The sequence below is a fragment of the Schistocerca gregaria genome, chromosome 6 (genome assembly GCF_023897955.1).
Source record: "Schistocerca gregaria isolate iqSchGreg1 chromosome 6, iqSchGreg1.2, whole genome shotgun sequence".
NCBI classification, from domain to species: domain Eukaryota; kingdom Metazoa; phylum Arthropoda; class Insecta; order Orthoptera; family Acrididae; genus Schistocerca; species Schistocerca gregaria.
This window is the reverse complement of record NC_064925.1, coordinates 488987757-489009735: the sequence shown is the minus strand read 5'-3', so window position 1 is coordinate 489009735 and position 21979 is coordinate 488987757. Positions and strand designations below refer to the sequence as shown.

General features: G+C 37.5%; 1 protein-coding gene across 1 annotated transcript in view; it reads right to left on the bottom strand.

The window, feature by feature from the left end:
- The window catches only part of LOC126278507 (dipeptidase 1-like), a 439923-nt gene that overhangs the window by 41455 nt on the left and 376489 nt on the right, over nt 1-21979 (bottom strand). The window contains exon 5 of the mRNA XM_049978668.1: nt 447-597. Coding sequence (XP_049834625.1) covers nt 447-597 — 151 coding nt within the window. The remainder of the gene's footprint in view (nt 1-446; nt 598-21979) is intronic.

Sequence of the window (21979 nt, the reverse complement as noted above, 5' to 3'; positions counted from 1 at the left end):
AAAATGAAAAAAAGAGCAGTTCATTTTATATGGTGTGCTTTTTGTAAGTGTGAGAGTGTTACAGAGATGCTTGTGAAACTCCAGTGGCAGATATGACAAGAGAGGGCTTGAACATCACAGAGGTGTTTTCTGTTACATTCTGAGGTGTGTTACAGGAAGAGGCAGACAATATATTACTTCCCTCTACATACATCTTGCAAAAAGACAAGATTGGAAAAATTAAGAGCTCATGCAGAGAATTACCAACTACCATTCTCCCAACTCACTATTTCTGAATGGAACAGCAAAAGAGGGTGGGGGGATGGGGAGAGGGAGGGAATGTATGATTAATGATACCACAAGTCCCTCTGGCACACAGCATAAGGTGGCAAACAGAGTGCACATGTAAATGTAGAACTAGGAAAGAAATGGTAGAATATAATAAGAAGTGCTGAAGCAGAGCTCACCAGGGAGTGCTGCAAGAATGTGTGAGTGTCATGTAACGCACACCCAACTCATAGTAGAGACGCAGCACTGCAAGCCGAGAGTCAATTGAATGGCCACCTTCTACACACAGTAAACTGGCTATCTGACCTTTGCGAAAACTCTCCTCAATACCTGTAACATGGAAAAAATTATATCAATGAGAAATACAAGGAATGCAAAATATTATGATATCTGTCACTCAAAATACTTTTTAAAACTTTTTTTATTTTACCCACTACTTGTTTGATGCTTATGGCATTGTCATGTGTGAGGCCTATTTTAACAGAATTGTTTTAGTGAAAGGTACTGGTAATTTCTTGCCGCAGCAAGGAAGAGGCCAGAGGACAACATTGCATCTTATTCTAGTTATGATAAATTAGATTGGCCACAACATTTATTGATGTGACATAGTAAATAGTTATTTAGATATTAATAATATGTACATTGAATAAAGTAAAAGGTTTTTAATTATGTAAGACATGTAATTTTGATAGAAGTCAGTGGTCATTGTGTTAAATAATACTGTATTAAATAATACTTTACTGTGGAAGGAATTCCAGCAGCAATCAATCATTGTTCCTTCCTTGGTAACATTTGACACAGTCATGATATTCCTTCATCCATCTTGAAATATATTGTGTCAACCATGATTATTAAAGTAGTGGCAACATTTTTCCTGTACCAGAATACTTGAAATAATGAAGTGTTGTGTTTATTATTACGTTTGTGTTCTGGTGCTCAGAACATAAAAGTTGTAGGAGGTATGGGCTGCATTCTGATGTAAAAAATTGCATATGTTTTTCACTGCACATTAGTGACACAATTGTATGGTTGCATTTTTGCCAAAACTTGAAAGCCATCATTCATAAGAAAAGTAAATAGACAACCACCTTCATTTCTTTTTGTGTTGTCTTGTAGCACATGCAGTTTAATTTTTCCATGAGAAACTGCAACAATGGAAACTTTTATCCCACACATTTTAGCACAGAAGCACAATCATGTCCTATGCAACATAATTTACTCATTGTAAGGTAGAGGAAATTTGTTAACTGAAGATGTAACATTCTAAACATCTAAGTGCCATTTTTTTTCCAACAGTGATTTTACTCTCTCTAAAGGAGCTACATCCATATGCGTATTATACTAGAAGGGCTTTATCATATGACGAAGTTGAGAAGTAGTAACAGTGACCAACAGATGGTGTTGGTGTTAGTTCCTTCATTCTAAATGTGCCTGACAATCTGCGGTGAATTTTATTAGACCAGTTTTAAGCATGTACTTAATAGCTGCTGTATTGTTGTTGTGTCGTGGGTACGTTTCTGCTGTGGAGAAACAAAAGGATGCTAGTAATGTTTCAAAACATTGCTTATCTGTGAAAGTTCAATGGCATATTGCACGATTTAAGGGGCAGAATATATTACAAGTTCTGGTTTCTAGAAGAAAAAAAGGTAGGTATTTGATTTATACACTGTAGGTTTCCATTCTTGTTGGAACTAGGTTGGTTGGTTGGTTTGGGGAAGGAGACCAGACAGCGTGGTCATCGGTGTCATTGGATTAGGGAAGAATGGGGAAGGAAGTCGGCCGTGCCCTTTCAGAGGAACCATCCCGGTATTTGTCTGGAGTGATTCAGGGAAATCATGGAAAACCTAAATCAGGATGGTCGGACACGGGATTGAACCGTCATCCTCCCGAATGCGAGTCCAGTGTCTAACCACTGCGCCACCTCGCTCGGTGTCGGAACTAGGTTTGACTCTAATGTGATGGGGGCAACCGTGTACACACAATATATGGATTTAACTACTTATTTCAGTGAAAACACGTGGAGTGGAAATGTACCTATTGTAATAAGAAACTGTTTTTCAATATACTGAAACTGAAGTAAGGTTTCCCACTCCAGTCGAACTGCAAATGTAGCCTATCATGAAACCCTTATCGAATGAATTAGGAAGAAATTTATTTCATGGCTTCTATAAGCAAAATTGAACAGCACAATTTCTAGAGGATTTAATGAAAATACTACCAGTATCCAGGTGGCGCAGTGATATATATGTCAAACTTGAGAAAAGCTACTTGCAATTATGCGCAGTGTATATGGTTCCTGATGGCAAAATCTGTCATTCCAGAGTCTGCGCACAACATTCATGGACATATTCTGTGTGTCAAAGAGGAGGATTGTGACATTAACCAATAGACTAAAAATGGGTCAAGTCTCGGTAACAGAGGAGACTCATTGTAGTAGAATGAAATCTTCTAAGGAATACCTCAGCTGTGATCTTAATATTAGTCACTTATACAAAGCATTTAAAGTCAAATTTCCAGAGACTTAAGTTAATGAAATGCAGTATAGAAGAATATTAGTTAAATACTTTCCAAATCTACCATTTGGAAGGCCAAGGTTAGATACTTGCAAGGTATTTCACTCGTTGCATCTTGAGAGGAAAGGAGAACTCACCAGGGGACAGAAAAGCTCAGAAAGCACTAGAACTGTACCATAGGAAGGCAGAAAGCACAATGACAAACGTGGAGAACGATGCAACGTCTTCAACTAGGCCTGGAAGTGATGTTTACATTAGCAATCGATCTGCAACAAGTATTGTTTTTCCTACTATCACACACTCAGCTATGCTCTACTTACAAATTTCGTGTTACAACTTCTGTGTTCATTCTCTTGATAACAGTGGCATTGCACTAAAAATACTGTCAATTGTAACTGATAGCAAAAGGAAACCTGTGATTTGGAGTGACAACTGCTGTGGATAAAACAAAAACTATGTACTTATAATATGTGCTTATAATATGTGCTTATAATATGTGCTTATAATATGTGCTTATAATATGTGCTTATAATATGTGCTTATAATATGTGCTTGTAGCCTATTTGACTCTGTAGTGCATAAGTATCTGGTTTCAGGCCACAGATTCCTATCCTGTGACAGAAGTTTTGCCCTAATAGAAAAGCACAAGAAGGTAGTTAAGTGTTATGCACTTGATGATTTAGAAAAAGTGATTACTTCAGCAAGCTCCTTTTTACCATTCAAGAAACTCAAAATTGAAGAAAATGACTTTATTGACTTCCAGGCTCCTGCTGATAAAGTCATGAACACAACAATGCCATACATCAGTTCTGCTTTACAAGATAGAATCACCTCACCTGGAATAGTGTTCATCAGGACATTCAGTGACACTGAATAGGGGGAAGTGTAAACATCCTAAAGAAAGGCAAAACTGTTCACAATTTCATTCATACACAACTTTCAGTATTACCACATATTCCATAATTGTGTGCTGAAAAAAAAGGAAGAATTTACTTGCTATGGTTCCCTTTATACCACATAACCATCAGAAGATTTTTACTGATTTGTGTAATGATACTGCTAACTGAAGATATTTGTTGCATATTGTTTACATCTCTTATATTTCGGAATGTTTTACCAACCATTACAGATTGATATCTCTGATGAACTTAGTGCATTCAGTCTGAATATGGTAATGTTTTTAGACACCTTCTGCCTTCAAGGATTTTTTTTCTTTTTCTGGGCAATTTAATGCAATTTTCTCTGGACTTGCAGTATAATTTATATTTCCTGTGTGTTAATAAAGGTATAAGACAATAAAACATGTGCTAATTTCATATGGCATACAATACTGTTTTCTTATTATATCTCGAAACTTTACTTTTGGTCCTTAACACATTACTAATGTTAGGTCTTCGATTATGTATCATCATTTACTAGTACAAAGAATTGGCAACAAAGGTTGTTGAGCAAATAGTAAAAAGTGATGATAAGTGCAATGAAATTTCTTACATGTCTAAAAAATTGTCCAACAATTATTTGAAGAAAATTTGATTTGGTTACAGAACATTCATTAAGTGAGTGAGAAAACAGGCAAAGATCTTAAAACAAATCATAGGGTGTGTAACAATTTTAAAGCTAAATACTCCATCAGCCACATGACTGTAGAATTGGTGGCTAGTATCTGTTCCATGTCACCTCAAATACTATTATTACCCCAAGCTACCAATATAATGTCAGAATGATAAACTGTATTATAAAACCTTCTTAGAAGTACCATTACTAAGAAAAATCTGCAAACAAGAGTTCCTCAGTAGATGAGTTGAGATAGATTGATACCAAAAAACAACAGCCACTCAGACTCTAACATAGACTCAGAACAAGAAAATTTCCACCAATGATGACAACAATGAAGGGTAAACAACTACGAAGGAAACAATTATATCCACCCTAAGAAAATGCTCACCAACCAGGGAACGAATCTAGGCACAAGAACACCTACCGTATTAAGAACGGATACTTTTATAGTGTCCTCCAAGTAGAATAATATCTCTTAACAATATGTAGCACATCCTTATTTTCAGTTCAATAAAATCACCCAGAATTTAGTCTCTGATGAAAGAACACCATCTCCACATGAGAATAGATTGCAGAAGCAAATTACAGAGACAAAAAACTGTAGTTAGCAGTGAAATAGATATTAAAGATTCGAAGTAGTGTACTAAAACGTGTGATACACATAGAAAAAAATCAAACTGATGTATTTTTAGTTATCGTGATAGCTTACTTTTTCATTACGGCTGAGTATCAATGAAAGGAAAACAAAATAATCTTTTAAATGCACTCATTGTAGGTAAAGCTTTGCTGTTATTGTAATATATATATGCATTCGAAAATAGAAATTACTGTAATGCACCACATTTATTGTGCTTCCCACACTGTATTTTGGAGGGTTATAACTCTGTCACTAGATACATAGGCACTTGGTACCCATCATTTTTGTGGGCCCTTTATTTCAGTAAGCATAGCTTTCCTATAAGCTTGTGTAAAATGTATGTGATGTAAAGAAACTTCTAATGATGATTATTACAATAGACTAACACTTTTCTGACAAGAAAAGTAAACGTTAACTGATCTGTCCTCATCCTTATTACAAATGGAGTGATTAAACCAAATTTTTGTGATATCATCTGTCTGTTTTAACCTTTGATGTAGCTGTGTTGTGTTGTGTGACATCATGGTGGTGCCACCCATTTGAAATGAATTGCATATTCAGAGGGCATGTTGGAGTATGCATTGGTACTCTCTCGCGTGGGATATTTGTTTCTAAATTGTTTGTGAGTGCTGTTAGTGATTTACTGGACTTCTTGAGTGGTGTTTGTGAGTGTAGTACTAGAAGAGTTTGCACCATTTGCTAGTGAGTTATTTTGTTGTCCGCAGTCACTGTAATAGGTTTACTTTTAGGTTTGGAATTATTAGTTTGATATGTTGTTTATGGCTGGAGATTTAATTTTAAGTGTAATTTTTTGTTAGTTATGGATATGACAATCAAGATCATGAATAGGTTTCCTGAATTGACTATGATCAAGTTTCTACAGCTATTTGATTTAACTATCACATACGTAAAGTATTACATTTATGGAGAAAGTATCAGACTGATGAAAGTTGTTGCACCATAACATGGAGTCAGTAAACGTGACACTGTCAGTGATACAGTATATGTTGTTATATCCAGAGGGTCGCTCATTTGTGACTTTAGGCTGGCTATTCGAGAGATTCTGTCAATGGAATTCTTTTTGGTACCATTTTTGTTGTACCACTAGATTGCTAGATTTATGTATCAGCTGACTTTGACAGGTACATATTTTATTGTAATTTGTGTGGTAGATTTTGCTTATGTGCGTAACAGTGCATTTCTTGTACACAGATACCGATGTTAATGCAAATTTTTACATATTTTTGGGTTGTGCTATTTGTTTGTTGGTAATTATGTTGTATTGTTATTAATAGATATTGTGGAATTTGTTTTACCCAAACTGTTGAGGTTAGATTTTTGGTATTTAGTTATTTGGGCGAAATTTCATTTTGTGGTACCTCGAACTTCGTTTTAGCTCTATAGGATTAGTAGAACATCAATCCCAGGAGAACAAAGTGTTAATTCAATATTCCTTCTTTCCACGAACAAATTGGAAGTTAATTGAATAAGAAAAACAATGAAGAATAAAATGTCCTCAGAGACTGACGAGGTACCTTTTTCAGTCATGACGAGATGTGCTAGTGTCATATCGGAACCAGTCTCACACATCATAAACATATCTTTGTCAGAAGGAGTCTTTCCACAACGATTAAAAATTGCAAAAATAAAACCAGTGTATAAAAAGGGCAATATACATGAAGTGGGAAACTATAGACCAACCACTTTATTATCAGTATTTTCAAAAGTAATAGAGACAGTCATGAGAAACAGATTTACAAATTACCTCGAGAAATTCAATTTATTGTCTGTAAACCAATTCATTGAAGATATTGTAACGGGGCTAGATAGGAACAACAGTACACTGGGAATAAACCTGGACTTATCAAAGGCATTTGATACTGTCAAACATGATATCCTGCTAGACAAATTAAAATATGTTGGTATATGAGGAGTGGCAAAAACATGGTTTCCGTCATATCTCCGTAATAGGAAACAGGTAGTAGAAATTGCAACAACAAACAGTAAAAACCAAGGTATTGTTTACAGATGGGATATTCAGACTGTGCCAATTGGGGTACCACAGGGGAGTGTTCTAGGACCTCTCCTATTTCTTCTTTACATAAATGATATCAAGATTCCAGTAAATGGTACTCACATAACCCTGTTTGCAGATGAGGCAAACATTGTAGTAACTGACATAAACTGGATATTGCCAACATCTGCATCCAGAGCTATAGAATATTTGCAAAATTGGTTTGAAATGAACAAATTAACCATAAATATCTCAAAAACTAATTATATCCATTACAGGAAAACAAAGCCACACACTGATCTGGATCTCAGAATACAAAACAAAGAAATTGTGAGAATTGCTACCACAAATGTCTTAGGTGTACATATAGATGAAAATTTAGACTGGAAATCCCACATCCTGTATCTCTCTCATAAGTCATGCTCTGCTTGCTTTGCATTACATATTATTAGCTTTGTATGTAGTAGGAAATGTAGCAGAACTGTTTACTTTGCTTATATACATTCTGCTATTACCTATGGCCTCACCTTCTGGGGTCATAGTAAGAAAAATCTCAAAACCATCTTCACTCTACAAAAACAAGCTGTTGAAATAATTACAAACAGTTCAAGGCTAACTCCTCCAAAGCAATTATTTCAACAGCTAAATATTCTACCCCTACCATGCCTCTTGGTTGTATGTGTCGTCCAAATCATTTCCTCTAACACTCAATGACATGCAAGTCTCTGAAATGGCATCAAATAAATACTTTTTCATCAAGTCGCCAAACGATCCCAAATGGTGTCTCTTAACTAATAATGCCATATGATCATTTACTTCATTTTTATTGTGGTTTTGGCGATTGCTGTGAATGTTGTTTGCTTGTTTTTGGCGTTAATATTTGCTTTGGTATGTCTGCATTTTTAGGACTGTAATATTTATTTTTTCTCTTCCAAAACCCTCTAAGTTTTGTGCTCGTCCCATTAGTTTCAAGTAAGTTCTGGAATTTAATATTATCCTTTTTTTTTTTTTTAAATTTCTACATTTATGTCTGCCTGGGTAACTATGTAATCTGCTTATGTAATCTGCTGGTTGCAGACTAATTATCTGCTGTAGCTCTATCAATTTTTCAAGTCTTATCATGCAGTTCAGCTTACATATCAGAAGATAAGCGGCATTTCTAACTAATAAATAGTCTTGTCAACACAATGATTTTAGTGAAAGGCTCTGAGCACTATGGGACTTAACATCTGAGGTCATCAGTCCCCTATAACTTAGAACTACATCAACGTAACTAACCTAACGACATCACACACATCCATGCCCAAGGCAGGATTCGAACCTGTGACCATAACGGTCGCGCGGTTCCATACTGAAGGGCGTAGAACTGCTAGGCCACACCGGCCAGCTATATTTTACATTTACCTGATAGAGTGTCATAAAGCTGCCCCTGTTCTGAACTAGTCTCGCTTCTGCCATGTCACTTTTTATAAATTTACGACAGGACTTTATGTACTGTGTCATTATTACAAAAATGTTTTTCAAAAATTACAATTGCGATGTTACGAATTTGTTAAAATTATATATATGCTAAATTACATGGTTACATAAATAATATCCTCCATTAATAATCTTATAAGCTGTGAAAATGAATCATATGAAATCACACTTAATTACTCCAGGCAATAATACTTCAATTCAATTTATTAGCGTCCTTGTAGTACATCATCAAAATGACATAGGCCTTGTCAATAAACATTACAATTTAAAATACATGTACATGAAATTTTATAATTGAATTTGTCACTTACACATTACAATTTTAATAGAACTATAAGAACATTAACATAAAAATATACAAGTAAGATAACAACGTAAAAAAAAGAGGTAGTGATTCTCACATCAAAGATTATTTCCATTCTTATATTAACACTGTTTCACACTTTAATAAATACAGCAAGTATTTAAATGTGAGCAATTACACATATTTATTATGTCGGGGATATATTAACTGCGCTTTTATTGTCAATGATTCATAAACTTTTCAATACTGTAAAAACTATTGCTCAATATCATTTTTTTTAATCCTCTTTTAAACATGTGCAGTTTTGGTATTATTTTTAGTTCTTTGGGGAGAGCACTGTAGAGGATTTTGGATTGGTGTAGTACACTTTTATGATACGTAGCTGTTTTATGAATTTCTCTGTGGAAATCATTCCTATTCCTTGTTTCGTAGTTGTGAAATTCTCTGTTTAATGTAGAAAATTCCTCATGTTCTTTTAAGAAACATATTCTTTCATATATGTATAAGGATGGTAAAGTCATGCTTTTTAATTCTTTGAAAGCATGCCTAAAAGAGTCTCTATATCCTATACCTTTTATTATTCTGACTGCCTTCTTTTGTAGTCTAAATGAATGTTTTGTTAGACTATTGTTCCCCCAGAACTGTACACTGTATCTTAATAAACCTGCATGAATGAGAAATAATCAGATAAAACTGTTTTAATGTTACATGAGCTTTTAAGCATTCTAAGTATATAACATGGTTGCCTTAATTTTTTTTAAAATGATATTACATGCTTTTCCCATCTTAAGTGTTCATCAAACCATACTCCCAATCTTACACTTACCCATTTCTATTGTAAGGTTAGTTTTTGTTTTATTTGTAATATGTCTGAAGTGGATTCAGGTTGTTTTTTTGGCATTCACAATCAGTCTGTTTTCATTAAACCATCTGCCTGCCTTGTCTGTTGCTAATGTGACTTTTTCCTGTAAGTCAGCTTCACTATTTGCTTTAACAAACAAACTTGTATCGTCAGCAAACAGTCATGCCTCTGCTACAGATAGTTGACTTGGTAGGTTATTGATAAATATTAAAAACAGTAATGGGCCTAACATAGATCCCTGGGGTACTCCGTACAAAACTCTCTCGAATCTTTATGAATATGTCCTATCTGCATGGCTTATCTCCACCTTCTGATACCTGTCTGACATATATGATTCAAACTATTTGTGGGCAACTCCATGTATCCCATAGGCATATATCTTCCTAAGCAGTAACTTTTGGTCGATGACATCAAAGGACTTTGATAAGTCTAAAAACAATCCACAATTTAATCCCATTCTACTTATGGAATTCAGAACAAGTTGCAAAAAATTGAAGATGGCTATTTCAGCTGATTTATTTTTACGGAAACCATTTTGTGCATTAACCAATATTCTATTCTTAATAAGAAATTTGTATAGTCTATGACACATTACCCTTTCTATTATTTTTGAGAAACCTGACAACATTGATAAAGGCCTAAAGTTACTAACATCATATTTATCACCGTTCTTATATAGTGGCTTTATAGTTGACGTTTTAAGTTTTGATGGAAACAGACAACGGCCAATCCTTCCAACACCGGAAAAGCAAAAAGAATGGGCCCTTCTCAGAGCCAACTCTGACGATTGCAAGCCTAAACGTAGAGGGTATCACCAAAAACAAACAACAAATCATATCACAACTCTGCCGCACGCACAAATGGGACATACTGTGTATACAAGAAACACAAAAGAAAGAAGGGGCAATAGGACCAGAAATAAAAGGAATGAAATTAGCCATAGAAAATCCACATCCTAAATATGGCAGCGCTATCTTCACAAAACCTGAGATGGCCATAATATCAACTAACAGAACTACATACAATAACATAGAATTACTGACTGTCGAGTGTAGCTAGCATCTTCACCGTAACGTCAGTATACAAGCCGCCCGGAGAGAAGTTCAACTTCACTTTGCTGCCAAACTTCAACAACCAGAAAACACAGTTCATCTTAGGAGACTTCAACTGCCACAGCATATCATGGTGCTACAAACATACAGACGACAACGGATATAAATTAGAGCAGTGGGCGGAAATAAATAATTTATCCCTGAGCCATGATCCCAAGCTACCATGCTCGTTCAGCAGCAAAATCTGGAAGCGCGAATACAACCGTGACATTTGTTTTGTACGCGCAAACGTGGAAGACTGATGCTTAAAAACTGCATATGCACCTCTTCCTAAAACACAACACCGACCTATCGGAATCCAAATATACGCTGCTTTGAGAACAACGAAAATACCATTCCGCAGACGCTTCAACTTTAAAAAAGCTAAGACAGAATATGCTGTGGAACTGGATGCAGAAATAAAAAATCTACACCCAATTCCATAAAACTATCAAACTTTCGTAGAGACCCTCTAAAAGATTTCTCGAAGACACATACCCCGAGGCTGCAGGAAGCATTTTATCCTAGGTCTCTCGGACGAATCAAAGAACATCCTGAGGGAGTACGAAATGCTTTACGAACGGGACCCCTTTAGTGAAGAAGTAGTCCAATGTGGAGAAACACTAATGGAAATGATTAGTGAATCAAGACAAAGGAAATGGGTCAAAACTCTGGAAAGAATGGATATGACCCGGCAAAGTCACTTGGAACTTAATAAAAAAACTTAATTGTGACTTTGGGACAGCTAAACAATGCTCTTCAGTAACACCCAATCAAATTGCCGATCAGCTCCTACTAAATGGAAAACCCAACAAAAAATGTCAGAAAATAAAAATTGGTAGGATTCAGAGACAAGAGTCTAGCATGTTCGAAATACCATTTACCATGAAAGATCTTAATCATGGAATGAATACAATGAAAAACGAGAGAGCAGCGGGAGTCTACGATATATGCGTGGAACAGATCAAACAGCTGGGACCTAGTACCAAGCAATGGATCCTGCATCTCTTTAATCATTGCTTAAAAACGTGTAAGATCCCAAAGATTTGGAAGAAATCAAAGGTAGTGGCGCTACTAAAACCTGGGAAATACGCAGGTCAATCGAAGAACTACTACCCAATAGCACTCGTGTGCCATCTGGAGGGAGGAGGAGATTACTGTTTAACGTCCCGTCGACAACGAGGTCATTAGAGACGGAGCACAAGCTCGTATTACGGAAGGATGGGGAAGGAAATCGGCCGTGCCCTTTCTAAGGAACCATCCCGGCATTTGCCTGAAGCGATTTAGGCAAATTACGGAAAACCTAAATCAGGATGGCCGGACGTTGGATTGAACCGTCGTCCTCCCGAATGCGAGTCCAGTGTGCTAACCACTGCGCCATCTCGCTCGGTGTGTGCCATCTGTACAAACTGTACGAACGAATAATCCTAAACCGCATAGCAAATATCGCAGACCAAAAGCTCATTCCCCAACATGCTGGATTCAGACCCGGGAAATCATGCACCAGTCAAATCCTAGCACTCACAGAACATATAGATGAAGGGTTTGAAATCAAACAAATAACAGGTGTAGCGTTGGTGGACTTAAGTTCTGCATACGACACAGTCAACCACAGAAAGCTCATGGAGAAACTGTACCGTACATTTAAGGATCACCAGTTCGCAAAAATCATTGAATCTCTGCTGCAAAACAGACAGTTCTATGTAATGCTAGATGAAAAATAATTAAAAAAAAAAAAGCCGATGGCGTCGACAAAAGAACTGTCTCGCCCAGGGCAGTGTGCTGGCCCCCCTACTGTTTAACCTATACACCAATGATCAACCAACACCGGAACATACTACACATTTCTTGTATTCCGATGATCTGGCCATTACAGCGCAAGGAAATAGCTTCGAGGAAGTAGAAGGGAAATTAGAAAGCTCGCTAAATGTAATATCTGAATACTATAAAGAGAACTCCCTGTAACAAAATCCATCTAAGACACAGGTTAGCACTTTCCACCTCCGCACAAAACAGGCAAACAGGAAGCTGAGCGTCACCTGGAATGGCAACAAACTGGACCATACGGACAAACCAACATACCTTGGTGTCGTGCTGGGTAAATCACTGACGTACAGATATCACTGTGAAAAAACCTGCCAAAAAGTTGCTGCCAGGAACAGTATTTTAAGAAAACTGATGAATAGTGAATGGGGAGCTAGTCCAACTGTATTACGAGCAACTGCTCAAGCACTTTGCTTCTCCACGGCAGAATAAGCATGCCCTGTATGGTCTCGATCCGCACATGCCAAAAAAGTCACTAAAGTTCTTAATGAAACATGCAGGCTAACAACAAGATGCATGAAGCCCACTCCACTAGGGAAAATATACATCTCCTGAATCCCGAAGAATTGCGCACGAACATACAGAAAAATTTAAACAGATTTTCGACGAGCGCCACCCGCTGCATGGTTCTTCATGTGGACGTAGCAGACTTAAATCCCGCAAGCGATTTCTCACTAGTGAATTGAACGAGCCTCCAAAGGACTACCCTGCCTCACGAGAAATACCCAGCAGCAGTACATCAAGCTGGAAGATTTGGAGAACACTGAACCGCATCAGAACAGGCGTAGCACCAGTTAAAGCATACCAAGTCAAATGGGGCTTCAAGGACGAAGGAGACAACAAATGCGATTGTGGTGAAGTTCAGGATATGGGACACCTACAGTGTTCCATCTGCCCCACAACGTGTACCCTTGACGAACTATGGCTTGAGAAGAGAGAAACATTGGACTTGGCCCGACATTGGGCTGAAAGGCTTTGAAACAAGTCTCCAGACACGAAAAAGTAAAGTAAAAGTAAGATGCAAACACCCCTGCCTTAAAAGATTCATTTATAATTTCAGTGAGATGTGAGGCTATGTTTCTTGCACTTTGCTTAATGACTGTCAGGAATCCCATCACACCCACATAACATTTTATTTTTTAACTTATTTATAGCATTTACTACCTCTGATTCAGTTACTGGATCAAGGAACATTGCTATTGGAAATGCATTTAGTTTTAATTAAATTTATTGCTATATTTATGAAATGTTTGTTAAATATGTTGGCAATCTGAAGTGGGTCCGTAACAATTATACCCCTGCTTTTAATGACAAAGCTGTTATATTTTCTTTTGTGTCTACCTATATTTTTATTTAATACCTCCCAACTTGACTTCATTTTGTTGTTACCTTTCTCAATATATGAATCATTATCAAGCTTCTTAGCTGCAATTATTACTTTCTTGTACAGGCTTCTATAACATTTCACATGTGCTTTCAGTGCTACATTCTTCCTGGCTGATTTATTTAACTTTCTGAGAGTGATGACTTTCTAATCCCCTTTGTAACCCATGTTTTGGTTTTATGTTTAGTTTTGACTCTTTTTATAGGAAAGGCAACATCGAAGACGTGTTTCTAGTTTTCAAGGAATAAGTCAAACTTTGTGTTAACATCACACCTTGATTCACTATCCCAGTTATTATTTTCCAGAATGTAATTAAAAATTCTTATGCTGTCATCATTTATAAATCTCCTTTCTCTGTATTTGTTATTGAAAACAGGGTCCTCATAAGGTGTGACATTTAAACTCAATTTGATACCTTGTGGTCCGAGAAACCAGTGTCAATTACTTCACTGTTATATTCACACTTGTCCTTGTTTATAAATACTTGATCTATTATAGTTGCAGACATATTTCCGCATCTGGTAACTTCATTTACAGTTGCCATCATATGAAACGAAAACAGATTGCACAGTTGCCGTTGTTTACTACAATCATTCTTAAAGTTAACTTTAAAATCACGAAGAACAATTACATTATGTTTAAGTTCATTCAGTAGTCCCTCAAGGTTTTCTATAAAAATAGCGAAGTTGCCCAATGGTGATCAGTACAAAACACAATAGTGATTTTTAATTTGGTTAGCTCACATATACTGTATTCAAAATCTTTTTCTATGCATTTTTAGTTTACATTTAATTTCTTTTGATGCTACCCCTGTCCTAACATAAATACATGTCCCACCCCCTTTATTGTTGATTCTACAAAATTTGCTAATCATTTCAAAATTTGGAATAATTATGCTAGACGCTTGCATTTCTTTTACCCAGTGCTCACTTATGCAACGGATGTTAATGTCCTTTAGATAGTCAGTTAATAGAACTATTTCAGCTAATTTATTTTATAGTCCCTGCACAATGTGGTATACATCTGTTAAAGTTTCATGTAGTGGATTTGCTGCAGTATTTACCTTTGTACTTTCTTGTTGCTGACACTGTAAATATTCTGCCTTTTCTTCTTCTTTGAATTGTGAAGATCCCATAAAAAAATAGTCACTACGCACAGCAGGTCTTTTTATCCTGAGGCTCTTCCTTTGAGATGTCTGCAGAGCAGCTGATGAGTTTCTGGATCTAGTCGAATGGTTCTTTGCTGTTGGTGTGGTTGCAGTCTTAGTTACAACTGAGCATGAGGCATTAAGTGTGTGGAATGTGCTGACAGCTTCATCCTTGGAGGTTTCAGGTGCACATGAGTTTACACTAGGTTTGTAGGCTTTCTCATCTGAAGAAATTGTTTCCTCTTCAACTCTGCTGGATGTTCCTGACATTTCTGCTTTTACCCCATATTCTACCACTCCTTCAGATACTGGTACCGGTATGTTAGGTATCTCTCTCATCTTAGACGTTTCCTTGCAAATTCCCATTTGCTCAGTTACTTCTATGGTGAGGATACCAGGCAGTTTGTGTTGATCATTGAGATTATTTATTGTTTTCATAATTTGAGCACAGACACACAGTTGTCCTGCTCTATTTAGGAGATCTCCACTGTTTATGAAATGTTTTCTGAAATCTAGCTGGACAAATGTTGAATTTGGGTAGCACTTTGTTATTTAGTGAAGCAGTCTGATAGTTTTTTTTATTTCTTCGTTATCACGAGATTTCTTTAAAAAATAGTAGGGAATGCTGGTTACCACTACATGTACGTTTTTGAGTTTTTCGAGCGTTTCTCTTAGCGCTCGTCTTTTAAATAGGTTTTGAATTGTTGGTGATTTACAGCATGTAATGAAATGTTAATATTAATTTCGAATATTCATACAAGATATGTATTACAGGATAAACGACTTTTACTGTAGTAAAGTTTTAAGATCTGATACAGCAATAAATATAAATAATAACTGAGGCAAACAGAGTTCAGAATGACTGAGTATTATTCATTACATTGGTGTCACAATTTATTGTTGATACTGGATGTGTCACTGGTATCGATATCTCTGGTTAATGGGGGAATCACGATTTTGTTTATCTCGTCCCTCTCTGCCATGTTACAGCTAACAGAAGCAGTCGTATTGTATTACATGTTTGTGAAGCTAGGGTGCTGTATTTGCGTCTCTAAACTATCTTACAATGAAAAAATGGAAGACCAATAGAGACTAATCTCATGGAAGATGACTGAATTCCAGGGAAATCTAGGGAACTGTAGGGAACATACGACGTAATACTAACCCTATAACTTATCTTAGAATATATGTTCAAGAACCTACGTTTAAAGCATTTGCGGATTTACAGAAAATTTTTGACAATTTTGGCTGAGATAGACACATTTAAATTCTATGGGTAACACAGAGCAAATTACCCAAAGGTACAGCATGTACAGAAAGCACACTGCAGTTACAAGAGTCGAAGGACATGAAAAGGAGGCTGAATGCGACAGAGTTTTAATTTACACCTCCATGATATTCATTCTGTGTACTGAGCAAGAAGTAAAGGAAACCGAAGGGAAATTTGTAAAGGGAATTAAGATTTAGGGTGTGAAATAAAATCTTTAATTGGTATTGTGTTTCTGTCAGAGGCAGCAAAGGATTTGGAAGATCATTTGAACAGAATGGGTAGTGTCTTGAAAAGAGGTTATAATCTGAGTATCAACAAAAGTAAAACAAGGGTAATGAAGTTTAGACAAATCTAACGATGCTGAAGGAATCAGATTACGAAATCGGACATACAAAGTAGTGCATGAGTTTCGCTGTTTGTGCAGCAAAATGACTAACAATAGCTATGAAAGACTGGCGATAGTACGAACAGAATATCTGAAAAACAGAAATTGATTAACAGCTAATAAAAATTAACGTCTGAAGACATCTTTACTGAAAATAGTTGGAGTGTTGCCTTGTACAGAAGTGAAATGTGTCCAATAAGCTTTGCATAAAGGAACAGAAGTTTTTAATGTAGTGCTACAGAAGATTGCTTAATATTAGATAGGATTAGATTAGTTTTTCATTCCATAGATCCGTGGTGAGGAGATCGCCATGGAAGTGAAACATGTCAATATATTTTCTTTAAGCTGAAATAAGAATACTAATAGTATGAATATATACAATACCTCATTTGTTTCTATTAAAAAATTCGTCAATGGAGTAGGAGGAGTTGTCCACTTGTACGCCTTTGAGGCTTCTTTTAAACTGATCTCTATTTGTAACTAAATTTTTTATGTTTGCTGGCAAATTATTGAAGATGAGTGTTCCTGAGTAGTGGATCCCTTTTGGAATTAAAGTAAGTGCTTTTAAGTCCTTGTGCAGATCATTTTTGTTCCTAGTATTGTATGTATGAACTGAGCTGTTTGTTGGAAAAAGAGATATTATTTAGAACAAATTTCATTAAGAAGTAAATATACTGAGAGGCAGTAGTTAGTATACCCAGTTCTTTGAAGTGGTTTCTACAGGACGTCCGTGAATTTACTCCACAAGTAATACATATTACACGCTTTTGGACTCTGAAAACTTTTGTTTGACTTTAAGAGTTACCCCAAAATATTATACCATATGACATTATATAATAAAAGTAGGCAAAGTATGCAAGCTTTTTCATTTTTATGTCGGCTATGTCTGCTAACACTAACTGCAAATACAGATTTGTTAAGGCGTTTCTGCAGTTCTGTGGTGTGCTCTTCCCAACTGAATTTATTATCAAGTCGTAATCCCAAGAATTTAAGACTGTCAACCTCTTAAATTTGCTCTTCTTCATACTTTATGCATATGCTGGGTGGAAACATCTTACAGGTCTGAATTGCATATAGTGAGTATTTGCGAAGTGTAATGTCAGTAAGTTGGCTTTAAACAATATATTAATATCCATGAAAATATCATTAGCAGATCTTTCTAGAACTACAATCGACCTACTATTTATTGCAATACTTGTGTCATCTGTAAACAAATCGAAATCTGCTTCTGACAGAGTAACTGATGGGAGATCATTAATGTACACAAGAAAAAGCAATGACCCTAAGATGGATCCTTGTGGGACACCACATGTAATTTCTTCCCATTCTGATGATGACTGATGACTTAATTCACTTGTCCCTTGCACTGACACCCTTTGTTTCCTGTTAGCGAGGTATAATTTGAACCATTTTGCAGCACTGCCTGTGACACCATAGAATTCTAATTTATTTAAAAGGATGTTGTGGTTCACACAATCACATGCCTTTGGCAAATCACAGAAAATACCTGCTGCTTGTAATTTGTTATTTAATGAATTAAGTACATTTTCACTGTAGGTGTAAATAGCCTTCTCGATATCAGAACCCTTCAGATATCCAAACTGTGTTCTTGATAATATGTTATTTGTGGTCAGATGGTTGAGAAGCTGCCTGTAAATCACTTTTTCAAAATTTTTTGAGAATGCTGGCAAAAGTGAAATCGGTCTGTAATTTGATGGTATCTCTTTATCCCCTTTCTTGAACAGAGGCTTAACATCTGCATATTTTAGCCAGTCAGGAAATGTCCCAGTTATAATTGACTGGTTGCACAAGTAACTTAGAATTGTACTAAACTCACAAGAACATGCCTTAATTAACTTTGCGGATTTTTCATCGTAACCACTAGAATGCTTTGTTTTTAAAGATTTTATTATGGAAGTTATTTCTTTTGGTGAAGTGGGTGGCATAGGTAGATTTGATAATTTATGAAGAGGTATTGTGTCAAATAGGAGAGAAAAAGTTATGGGACGACTGAAAATCACACAGTTGTATGGAAGCGAATCGTTGACTGTTGGGCAACCCACCCAACGTGGTACTTCACCCATTTAACCATTTAACCCATGAGAGAGGACCTCAAGGGAGTGTTATAGGGCCATTGCTGTTTACGCTATTCATTGAGGTGACAAGTGGGATACCTCCTAATATCATGTCGGATCATCTTTTGTCCAACGTAGTGCAGCAAATTGACTTGGTGTGGTGTCACCGCCAGACACCACACTTGCTAGGTGGTAGCCTTTAAATCGACCGCTGTCCGTTAGTATACGTCGGACCCGCGTGTCGCCACTATCAGTGATTGCATACCGAGCACCGCCACACGGAAGGTCTAGTCTAGAGAGACTCCCTAGCACTCGCCCCAGTTGTACAGCCGACTTTGCTAGCAATGGTTCACTGTCTACATACGCTCTCATTTGCCGAGACGACAGTTTAGCACAACCTTCAGCTACGTCATTTACTACGACCTAGCAAGGCGCCATATTCAGTTACTAGGATTCATATCTCCAGAAAGTAATGTGAACAGATAATATTGTGAATCATGTACCGTCAAGAGCGATGTTCATCATTAATGGATTAAAGTTAACTATCAAACTAATTACGTCCGCCTACTGAATTCTCATTCCTTGTCGTGTTCCAGACCTCACGTCAGTATAGTTCTTCCCTCCTCACGCCAGCCTGCTTGAGCTAAAACGCTTGCATTTCGGCCTCCACTCGTAACACGGTGTTGGCTCTTCTGCTAACACAAAACTTGGCATGGGATTAACAAGTCGTTGGAAGCCCCTGCAGAAATATTGAGACATCCTGTCTCTATAGCCGTCCATAGTTGCCAAAGTGTTGCCAGTGCAGGATGTTGTGCACGAACTAACCTATCGATTATGTTCTGTAAATGTTTGATGGATCGCCAGATCATTAGCTCGAATTGTCAAGAATATTCCTCGAGCCACTCGCAAACAATTGTGGCCTGGTATCATAAAAAATACCATTGCCGTTTGGGAACAAGAAGTCCTTGAATGGCTGCAACTTGTCTCCGACTAGCTTAAAATAATCATTTTCAATCAATGACCGGTTCATTTGGACCAGATGACGGAGTCCATTCCACGCAAAAACACAGCCCACACCATTGTGGAACCATCAGCAGCTTGCACAATGCAATGACAACTTCGTGGACACAGGCCACACACTAACCGTTTTCATCAGCTTTTTTTGGGTCATCAGTCTTCTGACTGGTTTGATGTGGCCCGCCATGAATTCCTCTCCCGTATCAACCCCTTCAGCTCAGATGAGCACTTGTAACCTAAGTCCTCAGTTACCTTCTGGAAGTATTCTAATCCCTCTCTTCCTTTACAGTTTTTGTCTTCTACAGTTCCCTCTAGTATAATGGAAGTTATTCCTTCATGTCTTAACAGATGTCCTATCATCCTGTCGCTTATCATTATTTTCCGCATATTCATTTCCTCTCAGATTCTGTGAAGAACTTCCTCATTTCTTACCTTATTAGTCCACCTAATTTTCAACATTCGTCTGTAGCACCACATCTCAAATGCTTAGATTATCTTCTCTTCCCGTTTGCCACAGTCCGTGTTTCACTACCATGCAATGCTGTAGTCCAGTCGTACATTCTCAGAAATTTCTTCCTTAAATTAAGGCCTATGTTTAATAGTAGTAGACTTCTTTTTTGCCACTGCTGGTCTGCTATATATATATATATATATATATATATATATATATATTCAAAATGGCTATGAGCACTACGGAACTTAACATCTGAGGTCATCAGTCCCCTAAAACTTAGAACTAATTAAACCTAACTAACCGAAGGACATCACACACATCCATGCCCGAGACGGTCGCGCGGTTCCGTACTGAAGCACTGAAGCGCTGAAGCGCCTAGAACCGCTCGGAAAAAAAGAGAAGAAGAAGAAAAGGCAAGCAGTTATTAGGCTTGGCATTGACTGATTGAGTTGCTGGATGTTCCCGTGAGGCATATCGTGCTAAATTCTGTCTAAATGAGGGTTAGATCATCAAAATCCTCAGCTGATTGGTGGGTCCTGCCTATAATGCTCCAAACGCTCTCAACTGGGAAGAGATGATGTGATCTTGTTGGCCAAGGTAGGGTGTGGCTAGCACGGAGACAAGCAGTGGAAACTTTCTTCGTGCCCAGGTGGTCATTATCTTGAAGAGCAACAAAACGAGGTGTGAAGTATCGTCGACATACCGCTGTGCTGTAAGGATGCTGCGGATGAAACAAAGGGCTTCTGGTCTGAAACGAAATGGCACCCCACACTATCACTCCTGGCTGTAGGCCCAGGCGGGCGAAAGTGTGGCTGGTATCACATCGCTGTCCGAGGCTTCTCCACACACGTCTTCACTGGCCACCGGAGCTCAATTCGAGGCAGGACTCACCACTGAAGACAATTCTACTCAAGTCACTGAGATTCCAGGTGAAAGACATGCGTGGAGGCGCCTCTGACAGTGGTAGGATACCAACCTGATTGTCGCCGACAACCAGGAGTGATGGTTTGGGGCGCCATTTCGCTTCAGAGCAGGAATCCTTTAGCTGACATCCGTGGTGCCCTTAGAGCCCAGCGGTACGTCGACGATATTATACACCCCGTTTGTTTGCTCTTCATGGCGAGCTGTCCTGAGCTTACATTTCAACAAGATAATGCTTGCCCGCACATGGCGAGGGTTGCTATTATTTGTCGTTGTCTTCCCCAAACCATACCTTGGCCAGCAAGGTCTCTCCGTAATCGAGAACGCTTGGAGCATTACGGACAGCAGTCTCCAACTATCATGTGGTTTTGACGATTTAACGCTCCAATTGGATGGACTTCGGTACGACATCGGTCAGGAGGACATCCATCAACGCTATTAACCAATGCCAAGACGAACAGCTACTTGCATAAGGGCCAGAGGGGGACTAACGTGTTATTAACTTGTTAAATTTGTGAACTTCATTCCCTTTGACGAATCATCCAACTTTTTTGAACTTGTAATCATTTGTCTGTACCTCTACATCACATCTACCGATTTCCGTCCCATTCGGATAAATTCTTCGTGGGGCGCGTTGTTTTCTTGTCTTAGAGCGTACTAATACACTGTTACTATTTCAACATTACATGTTTGGTCATTATTTCTATAAAAAGTGTTATGGACCCTATTTGAGCATTTCAAACTGAATCGTCATTCTCACGCCGTCGTCATTGCTTCA